The sequence below is a fragment of the Metopolophium dirhodum genome, chromosome 1, assembly GCF_019925205.1.
Source record: "Metopolophium dirhodum isolate CAU chromosome 1, ASM1992520v1, whole genome shotgun sequence".
Classification (NCBI taxonomy): Eukaryota; Metazoa; Arthropoda; class Insecta; order Hemiptera; family Aphididae; genus Metopolophium; species Metopolophium dirhodum.
In genome coordinates this window covers 99,120,592-99,145,493 of record NC_083560.1, presented here as the reverse complement: position 1 = coordinate 99,145,493, position 24,902 = coordinate 99,120,592, and the positions used below count along the sequence as shown (strand labels likewise).

Here is a 24,902-nt window from a genome sequence, read left to right as displayed (position 1 = left end):
TGAAATTTAAAAACGATGAATAACTATTTTACTTATATTGTTGTAATATTATTCGTGGTACTTGAAACATTTAACGAATACCTATTACCTATTATTATATTTATAGTTTATACACATAATGACATTTTCAAATTAAATAATTTTGGTAGTAATTAATTTAACCTAATGTCTATTAGTAAAATAAATTACTTTAATAACAATAATATCATAAAATATACTTGGTAATAAAGGCTAACTGATAGTATTCGATCAGAATCGTTTTTTGTAGACAATGATTTATCATTAAATTCATATTTTAGTAATTTTACACATCGATTACAGTATTATCGTTTACACGGCATCTAATGTATCGTAGAGCCAGAGTGAGTACTATTGCCCGCCTTTTTTGTTTATTGAATACGTATCTATTATTAAATTTAACTACAAATAAATACAATAGGACTCATTTAAGCATCAAATGTTGCATACTAAAGGGAGACATATTATTATATTTTATGTACTTACCTACTATAAACAAAATATACTAGGTAATCGAAAATAAATAATTGTTGGGTAGTGCAATATTTTTGGAAACCACCCGGGGAGGGGTCGGGTCATGGAGCTCCGTCATCGGCGCCTGGCGTGGCATGCGTCAGGCACTCCGGCGGCGGTAAACCGACGACGGCTGATAAACGCCGCGTAAACGGAGCGCGTGCGCGGGCCTCGCCGACACGCGCGCGCGAGCACGAGGGTGGGCGGACGCGAGTGAGCGAACGCGCACGGCGCACGCACGCGCGCGTTCAGGTACGGCGGCGGCGGCGTCGGTGCGCAGTAGTAGGTAAATCGCGCCCGGCGTGTCAACCACGCGCGTGCTTGCAGCCGATAGTGGCCGACCGCCGACAGACAGGATTGAACCGCCGCGGCAGAGGGAGAGTGAAAAATATCGCACAACATACCTAATAATATCGCGTTGTTATTTGTTTAATTCGATATTCTACCTCGTCGCTTTTTGCTACTTTGGCATAAACAGAAAAAAAATTTCATTTAAACTTTTTACCGCTTTTTCGTTGACATTAATATTCTTACAGTCGGTTCGCGGCAATAGTGCGGCACATTCAACTTTTTTTTCCACGCGTTCAGTACCCGCACACGCTGCCTGGCGTACGGTCGTCTAGTTTGCATAGTTCGCATAATATATATTGTACCTACGCAGGTAATCTCACCACTGTCTTGTACGCGTAAAGTTTTGTTAAATTGAGACCATAATTTTTTGCGCAGTCGTCACGAGCTGTTCAATTTGGGTTTTTACGAATTTTTTTCCGTTTCGCTGTCCTTGCGACGATTCTGTTGTGCTCGTCATAGCGAACGTGCTCGGAACGTTCGCCGCGCCTCTTGATCCTGATCGGGGTGGTACCCAGACCTGAACCTGGGAACGATGTCTTGAGAGCGTGAACTGACTGAGCGGAGAAATTGTTCACAGTATCCACATGGCCGGGGCACTGGAAATTCTACAAGAAGTGAGTGCCGAAACCTTACCGTACCTATAGCTTATATAATGTTCAACAACCATGATATTTTATAATACGTATAAAGGTATAGTTAAGTAGGTACCAGCAGTTACTGCCGTCTGCGGAATTCGGGCGACGACCGACGACTTGTTCTAATTGTCAAGTCGACTTTTATCATTATTATTATTTATTATATTTTTGTCTCCGGCTTTATCTAACCACTAACCCAATACCCGACCGGAACACGCCGCACACACGTCTTGTATCATTGTTTTGTAAGAATACACCTTGAGTCGGGACAAAACGAGTCACGTCGTGTGCTTTCCGATCGGTACCTACTTAGACTTATTAGGTTTTATTTTGATCCACCGCCAACAAACTCTTTGCTATGGAATGACCGCCTTATGTGTATATCTTGTCTTTAGCGCGTATGATGGGACAGCGTTAAAGTCTCCCTGCAGCACTTACAATTTCTGGGATTTGACAATTTGAAATTTCTAATCGTTATGTCTACGACTATTGGCTAAATATAAACAGAGTCTCATTATCGATTCGTTATTATCATTATTAATATTCTAACGTTATTTTAATAATTATATAAATTGAATAATATTATTATTATTGTGTGCTATAAAAGATGTTACGTTTAGATTCATATATATCCATGGTATCTTAACTTTTAAAAATATCGTTACGGTAGGTAGGTAATTTACATCACGTTAAATTTGAAGCCAAGTTCTGAACGTTTTCTAATAATAGCACTGATAATTATTCTTATGTTTAATTACTATAGAATCGCTCAAAACTCTAAATATTATTTGATATTTAGGGAACTTTCGAGTATTTAGGATTTAGGAATTCATTAAATACATTTTTGCAGACCCGCCATTAATGATAATTATTAATGTATTTAATAATTATAATTTTTACGAAATACATTTAAATATTAAATATTGACATACAATTAAATAAAACACACCTATTTTAGTATTATATACCTATTAGTTATAAGGTACCTATAATTTATAAATGGTTTTTGTCATTTTATAATATTAAAATCGAATGAAATATGTATTAAGTACTATTGTATTGAGACAATTTTCTAAATAGAAACTAAAAACGCCATCATATAATGTGTATACTGTATAGATTATATTCTTATTTATTTAATTTGTATTATTGATATCAATCGTATGATAAACTATTCATTTGACTATCGCTGTGTACAATATTTTAATAATCTGTTAAAAAAATAGTAGTGACCTCGATGTATGTAAATAAAACCCCTTGATATTATTACCTATTAAGATAGAAATAATAATTTTTTTTTTATATCGACAATTTGATTATTTCTATTGGAATAGGTGAACTGATATTATTATTACGGCGTAAATATAAGTAATACTTAATTTAATTATTTAATATATCCACTAAAAAAAATTACCAACACAACGATATAAAACAGATTACTTTGCAGAATACTTGATATATATATATAATTATTAATAAAGATAAGACCGTCTAAAGTAGGTAGGTACACCAAATGATTTTTTTAATTTCCATATTTTTTCCAATTAAAACCAAATATAAACGTAATAAAAAACTAACTGACTACTCCGTACATAAATGCAATGTACACCTACATACATTATTTGTACATACCTGCGAGGAAAATAGATCGTACACATTTCTATACGCGATCGTGTATACGCCAGTTTGTTGTACGCGTGCAACGTTATCCCAATATTACGACACAATTTGGTTCGTACATTATAACATTGTGTTTAGATATAGGTAGGTGCCGTGTGTCGTTTTCTCTAAAATTCAAAACCGCCGAATATGATCGGATTCCGCCTCAGGCCGACCGACTGCAGACCAGACTTTACAGTCTACACACATAATATTACGGGTGCCAGGCATAGCAGCTATAGTGTACCTATGTAACGTCTCGCCGTGCGTCGTACGGTATAACAATGTTGTGAAATTTAAATTCGAACTCCCGTTTTCGATCTAAATCAAAATTGCCCTCGTGACTCTTATATGCATAGTATATTATACACCTATAGGTACTGGTGTATGCAGACAAGCGACGTCGATTGTTACTGTTAAAACGATAATAACTTACCCGCACTGACGTTTGTAGAGGTTTTATCATACTGAATTTACACACAGCACACTCCCACGTATATAATATGTATTATGTATACACTCCGACACAAAACCGTTGTTGACAATATTAGTATTGTGTGTAGGTACTACCTACATTCCTCGTGGATCGGCGGTGGTGATCGTTTCGAAGTACACCTAATATCTTTCACGAGTCGAAAAACCGATAATTTTGTTGACTGTAAAATTAATAAAAAAAAAATGTGTAGGTGTGTATAAATTCTAGTATTACATTGTTGTTAATAATGATATTAATTGTCGTCGACCGCGACATTTGGACGACGATTGACAATATATCGATAACATATTTAGTACATAATTGGCAATATAAAAATAGATATTTTAATAAAAAATATATCGTGTATATAATATATGACAAAGAAATCACTTTGCTATACTGGTTGGGTGGACTAAAATATACAACCACGAAGCAGCTAGGATAGCCTTCTGGTTCTACACAAGTGCTTACATTTAATAAACGTATACAATTTATGAATTTTCTCTAAATATTATTATACTTCACGCTGTGTTTAGTATAAACCGAAAGGGCAGAATGCATTAGTCATTTAACTAAAAAAAAACGTATATAGGGTTATGTAAACCTACGTTTATATTATATTATAGCTCCTATACATATATTACAGTTTTTAATGAATATTAATGAAATTTAAATAGTATCCTGTTCCCGCATCGATTAAGATTTAATATTCGCTCTATTTAAATGCAGTATTATTACTCGTTTGACGGCGTCCTACAGCAGTTCACCCACAACTACTTAATGTATAAGAGGCGTTTGTGTAGGCAATTTAAGTACAGTCTTGCACGTTCCTTTATCTGCATAATTCGCCGAGCATACACCTGTATTTTTCGTCTAGAAATCGCTTTTAAGTTTAGGTACAATGGTAGATACTTAATTCATTTTTCCGATGGTGGTATAATGAAAACAGTGACATTTGACATATTTTATGTTCTCAATATTTATTTATTTTTTTACTTTCCGGAACTACAATTATTGTTGGTTAATTGTATTACAATTTACTGTGATCTATAAATTGACTATAATATATTCAAGGACGTGAATCGGGGAAAATCTAGAGGGGGAGTGGATATAGATATAGATACTTATATATTTTAGAAAACCAAGGACGAGGATGAAGGCTTTTATTTTCTGTAATGTTTAGGTAAAATAATGAAAAAAACTTTCTTTTATTACATTTTTACCATGGTAAACGGAAAAAATTATCTTACAAACGCTTTTTTTGTTAATAAAATTAGTGAAATATTTTAGGAAAATCAGTTCACTCGGCGCCCGCATTGTCGATGATATAATTATATTGTACATTTATACCTGTTAATTATGATTTTCATTATTATACTATTAAAGTTACGCGTTTACATATATGTACGAAGTACCTATTTATATGCAAAACTATAGTACCATACCTATAGTGCACAAAAAACCTAACTGATTCTTATTAAGGGCGTTGCGCGTCAGAGCCGGTGCGTTTTTAGTACAAAATATGTATTACAAGAAAAACTCTCACGCGTTGAAGAATAGTCGGATTTCGTTAATTTTTTTTTTTATTTGAAAATAAAGTCAGTTCAAATTATAATTATAGAAGTTTCTATAAAAATATGCATTTGAATAATGCACAATATTTTTTATTTTTCAAACGTATTTTTCTAGCACTAAAATTCGGGTTTGATTTGATCTAAAAATAATTCTCTTATTTTAAATATAAAAAAATTATCAAAATCCGATATCAACAAGCTGTAGGGGTTATTCCTGTGAAGTCATTTTTGTTGATATAGTACACCGAATTAATCCTCCTCCCCTCTCCCCGAATAAGTATTGGACAGTAGATTAGTGGAAAAGTTTTATAACTAAGGTAGTAACTATAATTTTAAAATAGTATAGAATTACGGAAAATTGGAGAATCCAGCACCGATACCCTTAAGAAAAATGAATGAAATTCAAAACTGCATAAAATAACATAAATACAACTACCTAATCTTTCTGATTAAAACCCACCAAAATGTAACCACACATTATTATTTTAATATGTGAGAAATGCATTACAATAAATCCTATAATAGGGGGACGGAGTGCCCGTGTGATCTAAGGCGTCGGTTGCTACCATGGTTCGATCCTTGGTTTCGGGTCGGAGAGAAAACTCTGGACAGGCAACTGTCTGGAGAAAGATGCCGCCATCACCCAACCGGGGCATGGCAGAAACCTACGGGTGCCCCATTAGAAATTCTGCGAAACACAACACACACGTACTACTACAAACTACCACAAACCCTACTACCTACAATCATAAAAACCCCACAATCAGCTAATGGCCATAGTCGCCGGGCTTAAAAGATCAATAATAAAAAAAAAATCCTATAATTTATTCTTAACAGGATGTCAGTGCACTATTTCTTTGCTGTCTCGACATATTAAATATGAGTTCAGCAAAACCTTGTGTTAATAGCTTTAGTATTAAGAGTACAAATTGATCTAAAATTATTATAGAGTTAGGAACATTATCATTGTTTGTACGATGGCTTTTTTACGATGTTTCAAATTTTATGCAAGTAATGAAAAATGATAATAGTCGATCTATTCAATTATTGTTAATAGGTATTGAAATAAATGTGTAGGTGATTAGGTGAATGGTTACAAATTAACAAGATATTTGGCCAATAATTTGTACTCGCTATTATAGGTAGGTACTATTAATATGCATTAACATTTTATATTATATTAATGTCACATGTGGTATGCAGTATTTATTAAAAACTATCAATTCGTTATTTTATTCGTCTAGATGTTTGTATCACACAAAAACATTCAATTGTTGTTTGTATGAGGTCATACTTTAATAAGCGACGACTGACACCCAGAATGCAGACAGTTCTGTCAATCCCTCGTTAGTTGGTATACTTGCAGAAACAAGTAAAATAAATATGTGTACTTTTTAATGGGAAAAAATTCCAAGAAGATTAAGTTGCTTTTTAACATTGTATGTCATTTGCAAATTCCACGTGATTCTGCCTACCTATATCAAGTTGCAACGGTAGCTCACGAAAAGTTTAAGTTCGGGAGGCGATTGTATTATCAGGTTCGTGTTAGTGCAGTCAACATACGTTGAAAGTGAAATTTTAGAATGGCTCATGTTACGAATGTATTAGGAAAATATATGAAATGATCAATCCGCGGTAATTGTATCACAAATATGGCCAATATATTTTAAGCACAATTAAATGTATCTGTTAATTAGTATTATTATTATTACCATTGGTGACTCTTGTTGAATAATAATAATACTTATATTATACCTAATATCTTATAGGTATATAATATATATAATTTAGGTAGACTCGTATACTGTATTAATTATTTTGATAATACAATAAATGAAATAATTAACGTAAATATATTCTGCTATTTTCAATCCATATATTTTTAAGAATAGCTGTGTATTCATTTAATAATAATGTATATAGGACATAGGTACGTAAGTTTTAAATTAGTAATTGTGTAGGTATTACATTAGATTAAAATATAGTCAATTATACACAAAGTTTAGGATTGTTTTGATTTTTGATAATATCATTAGGTGACAAGTCTAAAAGAACAATTCTTGAAACTTAATTTTTATAAATTACGAAATTTTCAAAAGACGGCTTTCTTGATTATGTCTTATCTCATTTCCAAATGCCAAACTTATTTATACATTTATAGGTATATGACAATTTTAAACTTATAAATAGTCAAATATCAATCACGATTACTTAACTCTTTTCTTGTAAAATAGAACTGCCGTTCAAATTGAATAAATACATATTTTATAATCGACGAATTTCAGCAATTAAAATTGATATGAAAAAAAATCTATGTTTTTTCATCATAAATAAATCACTATATAAAGCGTATAAAAAAATCTCTAAGAAATATAACACGCATCTATTATAGATATATATTATACACATAAGAGAATATAATAATTGACACATTAAATAATCGCGTATGGTAACCATAAATCCTGATTTTAAAAAGTGAATGGAAACTAATTATGTTACAGTTTAAAAGTATAAATTTATTATTCTGATAAAACAGTAGACACAATAATATGGCAAAACCGGATATTTTATTATGCAATATAATATATATATATTATACACTGCTAATATATATATATATATTTATATATTGGTAGTAGGTATATATTTATATATTGTATACACACGATTTGTTATGTTTGAAAATATGTGTACCTATCCAAACAAGTCATTTTTCGCGTTTCATTTTTTTATTATTCTTATTCTGTGAGAGCTAGGAGGCCATTAATTTGCGTCAGTTTTACAATGCTGTTTTTATTATATATTTTTTTACGCGTTTGAAAGTATAGGTACCTACGATTTTTTGGGATAGGTTATACTTATAGGTATCTACCTATAATAGTGTTCCAGAATTTGCATGTGATGTAACCCATGCATGTTATTTGATCAGAATATTAATATGTTTGTAGGTTGTACTTATACAATATTTTTAAAATAATTTTCGACAAGTGACTGAGTGACTGACACATACCTTCCTATTTAAAGTAATTCTTTTTTCTAGTTTTTACATAATATATTATGCTAATATTTATACCGCATATGCATGTTTGTAGGTAGACGCAATTTTCCTAAGTATAAAAGCGTAAAAGAGTAATAAAAATGAATTTAAAAACATATTATCTATGCATAATATCTACTTATAGCGTGTACGTTTCATACGTTAGCAGCAACGTGTGTAATGTATAGTCGTTCAATATAGAATGCTTAGAATCGTTATACTTATACCTATATATAGAATACCTGAACATTTCCTAGATATATAGGTAATAATATACAATCCCAAGGTGTTTTGTGTAACGACATAAAAGAAATTCGCAAAGCGTATAATTGTAATTATTTAATTACTATTTGCATTAATAATATATATATATAGGTACTGATATCATTGATTTATTGACATTTTTACAAATTGTTTTTGTTCATTGGAGACCAGTTTGATATCCTTTATCAAGAATATAGGTTCCCTATCGGGTAGATTTCAATCTTCACTATAGTATAATACTAGCGTGCTGCATTTTATACCTACGGTCAAATTAAATTTCATTTTTCCAACAATACTTAGATATGCAAGTCAAAAGTTTCACTGTATAAAAAAATTTAACTTTAACTTAACTAATTCAATATACGTCCATACGAATAACTGTACACATATCAGCTATATGTGAACTAATGTTTTACTTTTAATTACCTAACTGCAGGGTACTGCATAGTATACCTATTATATAGGTACTCACACAAAATAACGAAGGCTTAAAACATTAGCTATATATTGCTCTTTTAAATTTATTATTATAATTAAGGTAAATGATCATTGTTAAAATATCTAATAAGTAGTTTATGAGTATTGTACTTTTTAATTTATATATATATTCAATATTGTAATTAGTGCACGACACTCGACGCAGGGTCTTATTAATATTGAAAATCATTTTATCAATAGTCTGCATATAGGAATATTGGTATTTTATTATACGAGTTTATATTTTGCACTCGCGCAATGATAGTATATTGGGTACCTACGTACAACTATACAGAGTGTACGACTACAAAATATAATATACTAATGTTTGTAAAAGGAAAATCTATTCGTTTAATGAATAATGCTCACGCGTGTCTCGTCGTGACGGTAAATTATCGTTAAACTCGATGCGGAGCGTCGTCGTCGTTGCACGGTATGCGTCGACGTCCTATATAGATAGGCTGTAGGGTAGGTATAGGCGAGCAGCAGGTAGGTTTACTTAAACAAAATATAATATCATATTTTATGTGCTGTTTGCGACCGTGGTCATAAAATCTATAATACCGAAAGGTAGAAAAAAAAAAATAATACGAAACGCGCTAAACGTAAAAACCGAAAGAGCGAACGAGCTATACCGCGATAAACGGACGGGACGGAGTGCGCGCGGGGAACGGAAAGGAAAATCGTCTGGCCAATGGCGGCGCGCGGGAAATCGGCCATTTTCCAGGAGCGGCGGGCGCCGACCATTGGAGAACGAGTGATTTCGTGGGGGGCCACCGATATTGTGTAGCGCGGCAATAACAACGAAAATAATGGTACGTACCGCCGCCAGGAAATCGGTCACGCCGAAAAGCGAAACGATTTCGGTTTTCATAATATTATATAGGTAGGTACAATGTGATATAATCTAATGAAACAAACTCGCGGACGTGGAACGGTCGCGGCGGGGAAACAAACAAGCAACGGGTTTTAGTTTTTTTTTTTTTGTACTTTGCTTTCTCGTATTGCTCCGGTTTTACATCAATATAAATTAACAATAATATATGATTTTTAATTTTTTTCATTAAGATTCTAACATACAATTATTATATTTCGACAATTACCATTATATATATAGGAAGGTACCAAAGAAACGTTTCAAAAAATTTTAAAAATCTAGTTTTGATTAAGTCCTATTATAATACCTACTTTAAACATGTGAATTAAAATTTAGTTTCGACATTTGAGTCATTATACCAATATCCTTTATTTACTTTAGTTATTTTTATTTTGCTTAAGTCGTATACGGTCATTATTATGAGTAGTATTTTACTTAAAAAATAAGAGGTACTTAATATAATAGGTATAGAGATGGGTATAGGTACATTTTTTATATTCAGTGACATCACGTTATTATTACACCAATTAATAAAAATATCGTTTTGTCGGTATTGCACTTTATTATAAGTTAATGACAATAAATAATAATTTATGATATAATAATATTATAGTACTTACATGCGATGTTTTTGGCAAAAAAATAGTTCAAAATATAGGTATTGAATATACTGTATTTACTTACAATAGAAAAATAAATTACCAACAGTAATAAAAATAAATTATAAAATAATATCCTTATAGAAATAGCTAGCTGCTGCTGACACACCGTTTCCGTTAAAAAACGTTTTTTGTATACAATCATTTATCATTGAGCTCAAATTCAACACATCCATTACACTATTACAACAGTGACCTATAGGTAGTATAGTTATATACTCAATAACGAGGTACACTCGACTCATTCTATACAGCAGTGCGAATCTCCTAGTTTTTTTTAGTCATCGCTTAATAAAAGTTTGTTATAAAAATAGTTTTAATATCTCATTCATTTAGTTAAGTGATCGACCTCTGGTAGGTATTAATGATATAAAAACAAAATTGTCTAATATAGGAAATTATAGGTACCTACTATCACAAAACTACATTTAAATATTAAAAATAATAATGTCATCCTACAGTTAACACAACATTATTTTACAATTTTATTATCAACAAAATTTAACATTCACAACAAATATTATTACCTATATTATCAAATGAGAGTGTAATCATAAATGTTTCAATCCATGACATTGACCATAATAGGTTTTTAAATAAATTATTGTTATACAAATAACTGAAATGTAAGTAGGTATTTAGTATTTACACCCGTAACTTGGATACTTATATTTTACTTCAGACTTTCAAACTGCACAACATACAAAAGTATTTGGGGGACTGCAGTTCGTCATGCAACTGTTCTATCATAGAACTTTCGGATCATATTTAATTACAGGTGTACAATAATAATATAATTAGAATGAATTTGGTAGCTTTTTAATACAATACTTAAATGCATTTAGTCTTGGTGCGATAATATCAGATCACCGAATTTATATAATATAATCGATTAAGTTAAAAATTGATAGCTATAATGCTTACGACATTCTAGACTGACCCGCGAACAAACCTATGACCAATAGGTCACAAAATCACGATCTGTTCAATAACTCGTAACGCATGTGTTATCATACCTGTATATTTAGATATAATGAAATTGGTTTTACAACAGAACAAACATAAACACAACTGCCACACAGTATTAATCCAATTAATACAATTCATATCTAGAAAAAAAAATCAGGCTGGATACAATACATATACACATTACACATTGTTTACATTGTGCAGCAGCAGTATAAGCATTTGTCGTATAGCCGCCTAAGTTTACACAACCGTCAGCCGGTAACGTTTTATGGTAACACACGGCTTAGTACTCGACTAAACTCGAGTCACCCATAAATATTTTGACAGTGCCTAAACCTTGATCCATTTAACGCGTGCCACACTGAGATTTTCGTGTTTTTGCGATATCGAAAGAACTATATAGATAACGTTCTTTTACAGTCTGGAGATAGACTCCAAATAGAGATAAAATCAAATAAAATAGCCATTTTAAGAATTATGTGCACAGAAATTACACATGGGTACATAATAAAGGTATTTAAATTTTAAAATCTGGTACACAATAATAACAACTGGTTCAATAATAATTAATACGTCAACGTACTTTTGAAAAAAAATAATAATAATAAATAAAAAGATGTTAAATGTTAAATTTGACATTGAAAATAAACTATATTATATAATTTAAAAACTAAGTAATATTTCATTTAAAAAAAACATCATACAAATGATTTTTTAAATAGGTATCTTTTACCTACTTTTACCTAATTTAAGTAAGTTAGGTTAGGTTGGGTTACTGTTGCACATGCGGTTTCCGAGTGATCCGATTATAGGTCACCATGACATAGTAATTAAAAATAACTAGTAGATATGTAGTAGGTAACGGTTAAAGGGGAGTATTTAGTATCTCACTACTATACAGTAATTGTATCGAAAAATGTATGGGTTTTTGAAAATAATCATCTTAAATCATTTGAAGTTATTTAAAAACAATTTTACATTTTTAAGTTTTTATATTTTTTAAATTTTTTATTTTGAACATGCATTTTTAATCACATTCCTAAGCATAATCCTAACTGATTAACTACCTAGGCACTAAACTAATATAATAGCTGTAGGTTCGAAATTTGATTTGTTTGTATCTATCTGCTTAGGAATTTCATATTAACATTTTGTACCTATGTTGTTACATTTTAGAACAATTAAAAGATTAGTACGTCAAAATGTCAAAATAAATCTAAAAAAGTTTTCAAGAACAGATATATTTACCGATGGCAGGTAGGTACAGAAAACTATACATCACACACCGTATTGGTTGGTGTACTCATAGTTGTAACCTAATCAATTCATTACCGTCGACGTACGGCCAAAATCTGGTCGAAGTGATTAATCTTAATTCTACCTAAGCGAATACGACGTCGCACAATAGGTCGTATATCCTACCTATAATAATGTCGGTTTCTATATTTATATTGCAGTATGACACCACCGCTGCGTATAATTTACGTCACCATTATTAAAACCGATAAACATATCGTTTACTATATTGAAAAATGCACCTTACTTACTTGTGCTTACCTGTAATACGGGTGTGTGAGTAAAAAAATAATAACACTTTGGCCGCAACCACAAAATCAACTGCGGATCAGAGGTCACAAGTGCATATTATATTATCATTCATTACAAAATATTAGATACTATACCATAACCTAAGTCTTGTGTGATGGGTGAAACTAGCTAAGAATATTTTCCTAGCGCTGAAGCTCACTAATTTGTATAAAAATAATGTGATCCCACACATTGTACATTTAAGTAGATCATTGTTGTTGAACACGTTGTAAACATTAAAAACAAAACATTACAGTATAATTATATGCGTAGGTACTAAGTGTCAGTTGTATTCAATAAACAATACACTTTCCTCTATTTTTTGTCGGGGTTAAACTTTTTTTTATACTTATTTGGAAAATATTCTTTATCAAGAATTATTAACTATTAGATTACCTTAAATAATCTATGATCCGTTTTGACAAATTCGTTTAGTAAAGTATCAGCACATAAAATATTTGATAAATCCCTTTCAATACGTAATAAAGGTAAGTTAGTAAACCTATATACGGTATGCAAGTCGTTAAAATAAAATAAAATGATTCGTCATAATTTTGAACCTGATAACTCTAAATTCTTAAATTTGGATTTGGATTTTGGTTTTTTAAATCCATATTTATGGAATACCTAGCTTGATAAGTAAGAACTAAGAATTTTACTTTAAAGACAACGTCGCTGTTTTCCAATATGTTTTCCCTGCAGATTTCCAATTGTTTACACTTTTACAGTGTTTTTCTCTGTACGTTAATCGCATTTTCATAAACTGTAAGTAATATGAGAATACAAAAACATAATTCGTGGGTAGAAGGCGAAGACGCATGTCAGACTCAACGATGTTATAATATAATATAATCGCGGTTGAAACCATTCGCTGCGGAGAATGATCTCCCGGTGAGCGGATTTGTTTGTTCATTTATATAGTTCGTGTGTTGGTTAAATAATTGATTATTGATTCTTAAAACGTTCGTACACATTAATAACTATTAAAGTGTGTGAACGTTTTATTCATATAATTTTACTAGTATGTACCTATAATAATATGTTTGGATTATTGACTCGACAGTTAATTATAAGTTAATATTTTAAACTTGAGTACCTACCTGACTACACGTCATTGGCATGTGTGGTGAACATTTCAATTCAAACCAGAAGAAATGGCCTGCCGATCAGTTGTCTGTTCATCCAGCTACTTTTATTCGGTTTGAAATTGTTAACGTCAAAAATAAAAATTGAATATTACAATTTGATTGTGGTACCTATATATACAGCGTATTTGTGTTCGATTAAATATAATATGATAAATATTTGTTTAAACCACGTTCTATAATGTATAACTGTTATTCATGAAACTAATGAAAAGAGTTAATTTATTTTCTTATGCACTCGACCTCGTGCCTTGCGAGCTGTTGAAAACCCCCTTTTACCTAACCAACTAATTATTTACGTATTGCATAAACCGACCGAACAATCGAAAACAGATTATACATATGATTATGTATACAGTGTTATAAATTATTGTTATTTTCACAACCATCGCAATAGTATTTATTTTATTCGTGGAATAATTAATGAAGGTACACGATTGTGTGGAATTATAATATTATATGATTCAGTTTCCCCGACATACGTTATAGGTACCGGCTGCAGGATGTATACATGCAGCCTACAACGCCTACTGATTTGCCTAGATTTTAAGTTACCTATTTGATATTTTTACCGGCCATTCTTTATACAGTTTTTAATTTTTTTACATCTTGGTTTTATTTTGTAGGGTTGTACATAACTCTCTACAGATGGCCACTTTGGTATTTTTAGTAAATATTGGATATCTATGTATAGAAACCTAACCTAACCTATAGCTACCTAGGCACCCAATATGAGCTTTATGATTACATCAGATATAGATGTAATTAAATCAAATTTTTCGGGGTAATTTAAGTCTTTATACTTTACGCTCTGCCCCTCTGCGCTTCTATAGCTCATATGCACAGTCTATAATGCTATAAATAATCAAACTTTTGTCGTTCAATAGTCAATACCCAATATTTAACTAAGCCAAATTTTTCGGAAATACATAAAATCTTATTCCGTTTAGAAAGTGAAGATTGATTACGGTCTAGGATGTAAGCATACTATTTGTTTACTCTCTTTGACCTACGCGTAACACAACAAACTTTGTGTGGCTGACTCTAATATTCGAGTGAATTTACCTATTATTATACAACTTACGATTAAGAACGTAATCAGTGTTTGTACGTTGGCTTTTTACGATACTTCAATTCTAGTGCAATATATGGGCATTTTATTTTACGAAATTCGCCATGGAAAGAAGCATTCCAAACTACCCTTCAACGATAGATGAAGAATGGAGCAAAATACCCACCTAATTCATGGATTTTTCAAAATCAATGATATTGATACCAACGTTTAAAATAAAATAATACCTACCTATGAAGATAACCTAAAAGAATGTTTGCCTATCAATCTATTGTAATACCGTAACTTAGTTGTTAAAACAGTGTGCTGGATATTATTATTATTTTTTCTGTTTTATTAAACATAAACACCGCGGCAACCTTGGCCATTGGTCTGACAGCAACGTGCTATAACACAATAATAGGGTATTTTAAATACATACATATAGACTTAAACTTAAAATTAGAAAGATTCAAATTTCATTGTACAAATTAAATTTTATTAAAAATATAAATAAGTTTACAATTGCAGTAAGGTCCGGGAATTTCGTGAAAATGTGTGGAACCGAGTGCTCCCGATATTTTTGATGATTTTATTATTCTTACCTTTAACTTTGATAAAAAATAATTTCAATATTACAAGCTAATATTAAAAATAACAAAGTAAAATGGTTTCGCTTCTGACAACAGTCGTGAGAAGGACGTCCTCTCAATAATAATATCTATAATTTCTTTAACAATTTGCTGCACACGAAAATATCGTGAAAAATATTACATTCATAAATAAATGCGCATAATATAAGAGACGGCCCTTATGTTAAAGGTGGCCGCGGTGCGTTACGCAATGAGGTTATAGCAATAGGTTTCTACAATTCAATATTTTATTGTTATAAGCATTTTATGCGCGTGCCCGCGACTGTTTACATAAATAATTACGATCATTGTTGTGCACCTATATACCTATTATAAGCTCGACAAAACGCGGTCAGGGTGAAGAAAAAGAAACCGCGGGCTGCACGAGGAATTTTGTATGCCTGCCTCACAATATTCGTCAGGGATAGACGGGTTATACGATGCTTTTGTAGAGGAAATCGCGGGGATGAATAATAGTTTTAATAGAAATCGTAAGATAAGAGTGTAAAGGAACTTTTTGTATGGCGACGATCCAGCCGGACATATAGTAAATATATATCACCGCACGCTTTTTAATTTAAAAACAAATATTGCAACATTTTCGTTGTTCCGCAAGTAATTTTTTTATTGCTCACATAATCCGTAATTCTCTATTATATTATATTCGGAAATTCGTTTAATATACCCATCGAATAGCAAAGTGTAATCCTGCAAGTCGGCCCGAGAATACCCCAATAATTCATATATAAAAGAAATATATATAGGGCGATTAAAAATGATTTATCTGATTTCAAATGCTTATATATTTTTAATTTTTAGGTTAGAGCTCTATAGGTTTAAACTCTATTACTAGTAATATATTATAATAGATATATTAAACAAAATAATAATATTTCAAATTTAATTAATGATACATATTCTATGTAGCTTCCCTAGTTCACACGAATAACATCTAGTTGGAACTCTAATTCATTCTATGCATATCCGTCCTATAATTGACGCTGCTAATAAATTATTTAGCTCCTATGTGGGGTGTAAGTTCAAGTGACCTTAGAAACTATGTGCAAAGCATCAGATTGTTCATATTGAATATTACCCTGTAGGCGCACACGATCATGATCATGCATGGCAATATCCGATTGATTAAGACACGCAAAACTTTATAGGCTGATGGCGGATTCGACGCATAAAATATGGAAGTGGCCAAAACTTGTTCGTGTTGTCGGAATTTCACATCCCAGACGAGCCAAACATTTTGTTTTAAATATTTGGTTGGAAAATAACGTATCGCCGCCGTTTATCGGTTTCGCATCGATCACCGTGCCGCCGGTATAGACGCGCAGTGTTATGTACACAATGGGATCCGTCGGCGGGTAGTAATAATAATAATAATAATAAGTGAGAGGGAAATGCTTTTACCGAACTAAATATCTTTCGTTCCGTTTGCATGTAAATTATAAACGTCTGGCCCGAACAATATACGTACGCATGTAGCTAGGTAGGTTTTGCGCTTTTACTTTTACCGTCGTATACAAATAGTTTTTGTCGTTAAAATACTGCGCTCTCGCGTGTGTGTGTTTTGCACGATACTGGGCTAGTGTGCCGAGTGGTCCGACCGACGTAGATTAAGCGCCACGAACGCTGTCATTACCGAATCGCCATAAAGTTGATCGGAATTTGATTTCAATAAGACAATGTTCGTCATTAGTGTCACTGTTGGGAGGTATTAACACCGAATACCTGTAATAAAGGTTTCCACACAATATTAACAATTTTAAAAAGTCCAAACGCAACAAATTAATTTAACACATCATAAACACATATTATTTGCAATTTCGTAATCTGAAGCACTTTTCTATGATTTTATATGATTTTTTTTTAAATCGAACGAATAGATTTTTTTTTAATTGGCGTTAAGCGTTTAGATAAGAATCGAGAGGAAGTATAGTACACCACAATTTCGTGCACGACCCGCCTTGGCACTTCACTCATAATATAATCTACACTTTAATTTATATAATTAAAACTATTCGTTTGCATCAAATAAATAATTGAAAAGAATTCTGATTTAAATTATGAAATAGAATGAATAAAAGAAATCAAAGTGTTAGAAAGTGATTATCAAATTTTCCTAAAACTAAATTTCGAAAAACCTTAATATTTTTCTAAAAAGTTTTTTTAGACTACATAATTAGTAGGTAGGTACTATTTTAATTGAAGCTTAGAGTTATGTTGGATTGGTACGGTTTGGCTTGCAGATCAAAACCAGAAAATTAGTTTGGTTACCTACCTATTTCTATTAAAAATATAATATATATTTGCTGAGCTTGTAATAATTTATTATTCCTTAAACTATAGATTAAAAAAAATTGTAACTAGTATGAAACAGTCTTAATTGATTATGTAGGTAGGTACCTCACTACATACAAAAAAATGTTTTCTTTTTTATATTACGTGCAATAGCCAATAATACATATTTATTATTTTCATTAGTCTCCCAGTTATATCTTATATGAATGCAACACAATCTATGTAACTTAATTATTTTTACATTTTTGTTCGACTTTGGTTCTAAGAGCTTTAATTGCCAGTTTAAATAGGTACCTATTATGTATAAACGTTGAAAACTTGAGATAAGTGATTATAGTTTCTGGTTGTAAACTATATTGTAAACCTTTTGACTTCATATACATTACAAAAATATTATTGAAATATATTAAATATTATGGTTGTTACTTGATTTTTTTTTAAAGCTGAATATTTATTCAAAAATGTATCAAAAATAAATAGGTAAAATAATTTTATGCGATTATTTGTTGTTACCAGCTACGCGTGGTACCTATCGGAATCGTTATGACCATATGGACTGTCTCGAACGTAGGAATTGTATTAGGTACCTTTAACCAGTACCATGCACTATCACCTCACTTAAGTATTTGTCGTTATAAATGTATAGATATGACCGTCTCGCCACCGCGTGACATAAATGACTGTACATGCACCGGCGGAACAGACGTAGATAACGTTAAAACAATATTCATCGGTCGATAATACGAAGGTACCTATTATTTTCCGATCGACAATCGTATCGGAACAATTTCGAAACCGTTATGGCAGCAGCTATACACGTTTTATTATTGAGCCGAAAACATATCAGACGAGATCGCGGGCCAGAATTCGATCGAATAACCCCTCCGGGTGTCCAACGTTATATTTATGCGCTGACCAGTAATTTACTTTCCGTTCCATTAATTTCCTGTTTGTACAAACCGATGTAAACGCTCTTTAAATTCGTGGCAGGATAATGCAGGAGAGACATAATATCAGACTGGCTAGAATAATAAGGAACACAAAATTATCTAAACTGTTATCTTACATTGTTGAATATTTTGACCCGAAATAAAATCCTCGTTTAAATAAACCACTTGCAGCATGAATTATGTATAATATATATATTATTTTTTTTTACAAAAACCACATAGGAAAAACGCCACTGATAACCACGGTACATATAGAAAAATACGGACATATTTATACTCCACCAGGGAAAAAACAGGTAAAATTGGTTTCATGCAAACTCCTTAAATGAAAAAAATAGGTACCAGCATAAAATTAATATAGGTACCTATACCTAAATTATTAAAAAAAAAAATATTATAATACATATATACACAACGGATGCCAACGTATTTAATGTGAAAAGGCCTTAACACTGGCCGAAATAACATTAGATCCTTTCAATTCCTTTTTATCCAACCAGTATTCTGGTGGAGTTTATATATAATTGCCCAAAAAATACAGATGAATAACTTGAAAAAAAAAAGCATTTTTGTAGGTAATATTATTATGATCAACTGTAATATGCAATTGTATTTATAGGTAGGAACTTTAAACTAGCTCCCCACCCAAAAATTATACCCTGTTTACCCCTAAAGAACTGAGATGGATACAAAAATAGCAGACTATAAGTACTGAAGCCTTCTCCCATAAATTATTTAGGTATCATTTTATATATTTTAAGCTAAAAAAAAATGAATAATATATATTTTTTTTTATAACATATATAACATAAATACTTTATTTATATTGAGCTTTTTGACTAGTTTAAATTCGTTATTTTACTAAAATGTATACCCTTTTTGTCTATGTTTATCACTTTTTAAAAGAGTATTTTTTATTTTTATGAATAAGACATATATATTATATAATTACTTACTTGATAAACTGCTGAATATTTATGTACATGGTATCTCATTTACCAGCGGCTTTAACCAGTTTTTTTTGTAAATAAAAATTGCACCCAGCGTGGTGTCAGATAGTCATTGTTTGTCGTTATTTTAAGAGCAAGGCCACCGCAGTAAGCAAAAACAAAATAATAGACTTACGCATTTTATTCGCTCCAAAATGTCAATATTATTTTTATTTTTAATTAAAAAACCTCTTAGTTCGTTTCGTTACATGCAATAAGGAAGATTTATAGTTCGACCGCCATAAATATACTAATTATGATGTTTCGACTTTTATTCGTCGGTTTATCATCGCATTAAACTTGTATTTATTTCATTTATAACTCTTGGAATATTAATTTTCTATGTGCATGATGGTGTTCGGGGAAGGGGTTGGGGCGTATTAAATATTAATGTTAGGTTAGTGTCCAATTATTATTGTTTTTAACTTAATATGTTGACAAACACGTTTTTACGTAAAAAGAACTAAGAAGTTTAAATTCATTTTGATATTGTGCGTAAAATAGATTGATTTGGTATTAATTATTTTATTCATGTAAATCGTAACGCACGAATTATGACCGATTTTCATATATTATAATGCCATAATGTTAATACACATTAAGTATTTCATGTGTCAGGAAATAAACATTTTTTAATTATTTTAATCAGAAGGAAAATAAATGTGAACCGATCGAGAAAAAAAACATTTTAATCTCTACTTAAAGTAATGGAAATCTCGAAGTATATTATTTAAATTATACCTGGGTCGAATAGCCAACGAAGGCCATTATATTATTATTAATCAATGTTATGATAAAGGTTGTAAAAAATAAAATACACAAATATGTATTTCGGGCATAAAGCATATTTTATTGCTTTATAGTGATTTGACTCTTGTATTTGTTTGATATTTACATAACTAAATAGAATACCGGTTATTCAGTTCGGTTTTAAGTAATTTTAATGCTTAAATCTATCTCACACTAGCTTATGCAGAGTGTGTTTCTTTTTTACGATAGGTCTGTTAAATAAATAATAATCATTGTACGATCTATAATCATCAAATGAACAAGTCTATATAAAAATAAAACAATTAACAGCTTATAAATGATTTCGGTTAAATTTGTTAATATATTTTAGTAATTATTTCATAAATATATTTGAACCCTAAAATTGTATTTAAAAAAATAAACTGTAAGAAATTATGCATATCAAGCAATTTCTGAGTTCAGTTAAGACATTGATTTATAGTTACATTTAAGAAGACGCGGCTTAATCGCATGTCTAGTGTCTGCCAATCAACTTATAACATTTTAAATTTATGTTCAACAGAACCATATTTGTGTTATCAGCTTTTGTACTAGACTGAATTTATCGAAATTTACCAAATATAAAAGTAATTTTTAAGATATTTTAATTTTCTGTACTCAAGAAAAAATCTAAAAATGACTTAATTTAAGTACCAACTATTTTAAAGTAACATATAATTATTAATTGACCATAAAAACTTTTACACCTTTTCTACTCCCCAATAAAGGTCCCACAACAAAAATAATACCCTAACCGTTTGGTCACAGACATGATTTATAAAACGTTTATAAAATGGGTTTTAAAGGTTAGTTTTTCATTACTAGGAAGTTGTTAATATATTTTTTTTAATATCATTCATTTGTTCGATTATACAAGAGATGGCGTATAATTTTTTATTAATTATTGTTAAACAAGATTATATTATGTATATTGTAATACTCCAAACTCCTACACTTTATTTAAAAACCGTATATTGTGTGACACTTGACAAGGCAAATGGGTTTTTTTTATAGGTAGAATTTTCGTTAATACATTTATGCAATTGTGCACTCAAAGAATATAATATATGTCTCTTACAATTTCGGTGACTCGTGTCCGGTATCTCAAGACCAACAATGTGATTAACATGAATAAAAATTTAAAAAATATCTGCGCGCTTTATGAATAATATATACACATTGTAATTTATTGTGTGGAGTTTAGAACAGATATTATGAAAATTTAAACCGAAATTCGGGTAAATCGTATATGTAATGGGATAATGTTCAAGACCAAGTGGTCTTAATAGGTACCTTATACATTTTAAATATATAATATTTTATTACTATTATACAGTGTTCAATACACCTACCTGCACGATGCATAATTTTATCGGGAGTACTCGCCAGCTGAGTACGTAATGGAGAAGAACGTATGTATACAGAGCAATCCTTTTACTGCCATAGGAATGTAGTATTTTATTTTAACGGTACATTTTTTTTTCAAAATATTTGTTTGATAATATAATTTGAAGACATTACAACACATTTTTGCTATTTTTTTCATAGTTGTAATTTTCAAAGATTTTTACTTTCTTGATGACAACATATTATTATATTTTTAATTATATATTCCTGATCAAAATATTTTCCTCAGATTTTCAATAGGTATGTATAAAAGTCGAAGTAGTTAATTAAAGTTAGGTATCTGCAGCATTTAAAGTTTAGATGGGTGTGATTAAGGGACAAACAATCAGATTTTTATGCGTCGAAATCCTCAGAAATAATATTCTACTTTACGTCTTTATTACTTTAGATATAATAAATAAATAAATAAAAACCTCAATGATACAGGAACTAATAATAATATGACCGTTTTCCAAAATCGTATATTATAATATATATTATATATATCAATGAAACATATGCAATTATAATACGTAAAAACAAAAAAACATTTTCCCAAACACGATGTAGATTTACACCAATAAACGACTACATTACAGTGACTGGGAGAGATTCACCTTGCGTACACGATCTGTGAGAAAATTCAATGGGATTTATACTGAAATACCGACGTGGAGCTGTTGACCGTGTCCTAAACGCGTGTCGAGTTGTAGGAATGCCGGATTATGCGCCGGCGAATTCACTTAAACGCTCGTCGTTTACTTTTTACCATTTTTGAATCAGTCCCCTACACGGCCATGACGAGTGGCTTTAATAATAATAATAATAATAAATAATAATAATACGTCGTCTTTATGTAAAATAGTAATGCGACTGTGGTTGTGGGTGGTTACCTCCGCGTAAAATACGCGTTGAATAATATTATTGTTGTTCCGATCGCGGTGCAGTTTACCGGGAAACGGGCGCGCACCGTCCGTCGCCTAAAATACTCTGACACGTAGGAACCTAAGTATATGCTCACATTATATTTTTTTTATTATCGGGGATGGCCGCCCACGGTACCGGAACGCCGTTTCCTGTCCGAACGCGTCATTTTTTGTTGCAACTGTTTTCTGTACATATTTTTTTTATTTCGCACCATCCGTCGAATATTATGTCATTGTTATACAGGGTGTCCATAGTGTTTTTTTTTATCGTTAACGAATGCTTGCTTATTGACCGAAACTTTGAAACGTAGGTATACATGCGTACGGCCGCGGCGTAGATACCTACCTGTTTGAATACTTTTTTAGGATTCACTTTCAAAATAATGCACAATTATTTGAAATTAACTATAAATAGTCAGTATTAATTAATATCTATGAAATTATTATAACGAAACTGCAACTAAAACGATAATTATTGTTGCTAGTTCATCAGTTCATGTAATCCAAACAATATTATTTATTATTTATTATCTATACATGTATTGTTATTTGTTCAATAAAGTAATAATTCTCTATTAATTATTCATCACTTGTTTTGATAATTTTATAAAATACAACGGAACCTCGATAAGTCGAAATTCAAGGGAAATCGCATTTATTTGACTTAACGAGATATTTTACTTACTAATTTTAGGTTAGGTTAGGTTAGGCAAGGGAGCGGCATTTATTTCGACTTACTATTTATTAAAGTTTTCGACTTATCGAGGTGGTTCCACTGTATTATTATAATTAAATATGCCATTTCCGATCATAAATAATTATTGCCGACAACCCATTTAGTAAAGTACGATTTTAATTCTCAGCCAGCTTGGCTAGTATTGGCCCTTCGTAAACTATTTTTCTACTGGCTCATAATTTGCTTATAGTGGCTTATATTTAATTTAATTTTAACATTAATAAATAATAATGATCTTATCACATTTTCTGTCCGTTATACAATTATAATATAGCTGTTAATAAAATCGTATTGTGACATTGCGATCATTTTCTCCTACCAACCCAAAACATTAGAGGCCCTTCGAGATTTTCTCGAATGCTCGACGGGCTTATCCGGCCTTTTGATTTAAATAATTATTTATTATTGTGGGTGTACAAAATGATCATTATTATAAACTTATTGTTATAAGCTTATAGGGATGTTGTGTACATATACGAAATTTGTGAATTTTATATACCTTTATATAGGAATATAAAAACAACATACGTACCAAAGTCATTCTGGATAACATTATTTACAATTATTTATAATTTTTGACTCAAGTTTAAATTATATAAGATAAAATTAATATTATACTGCTCTCGTGTCTTTGTTAAGTGCATTTTGGAGTGAGGCTGGGATAGTAAGGAGTCGTTGTGCTTCGATGTATTTCACGCATTTGTAGGTCACAATGCGATTGATCACAAAGGTTTTCCTTGCATGTGTCGCATGTCGGGGCCGGTTGTTTAGCGACGATGAAAGTATGTCCCATTCTGTTTCGGGTGATTAATAATTAATATAATTATTACTTATTGAAATTATTATAATATTTCGAGTGTTTAGCAGCCGGAAATTATAGTGGTGCGACCAAA

At 31.1% G+C, this 24,902-nt stretch overlaps 1 protein-coding gene across 2 annotated transcripts in view; it reads left to right on the top strand.

Moving 5' to 3' along the window:
* The first annotated feature begins 828 nt into the window (after positions 1-828).
* Positions 829-24,902, top strand: part of LOC132935595 (Krueppel-like factor 6) — an 84,477-nt gene continuing 60,403 nt past the window's right edge. The window contains exons 1-2 of one of the 2 annotated variants that reach the window (XM_061002191.1): positions 829-1,192; positions 1,258-1,496. In XM_061002191.1, the coding sequence (XP_060858174.1) occupies positions 1,467-1,496 (30 nt within the window). In that variant the 5' untranslated portion in view covers positions 829-1,192; positions 1,258-1,466. Of the gene's footprint in view, positions 1,497-24,902 lie in introns of both variants that reach the window. The other variant, XM_061002190.1, reaches the window with a different exon arrangement.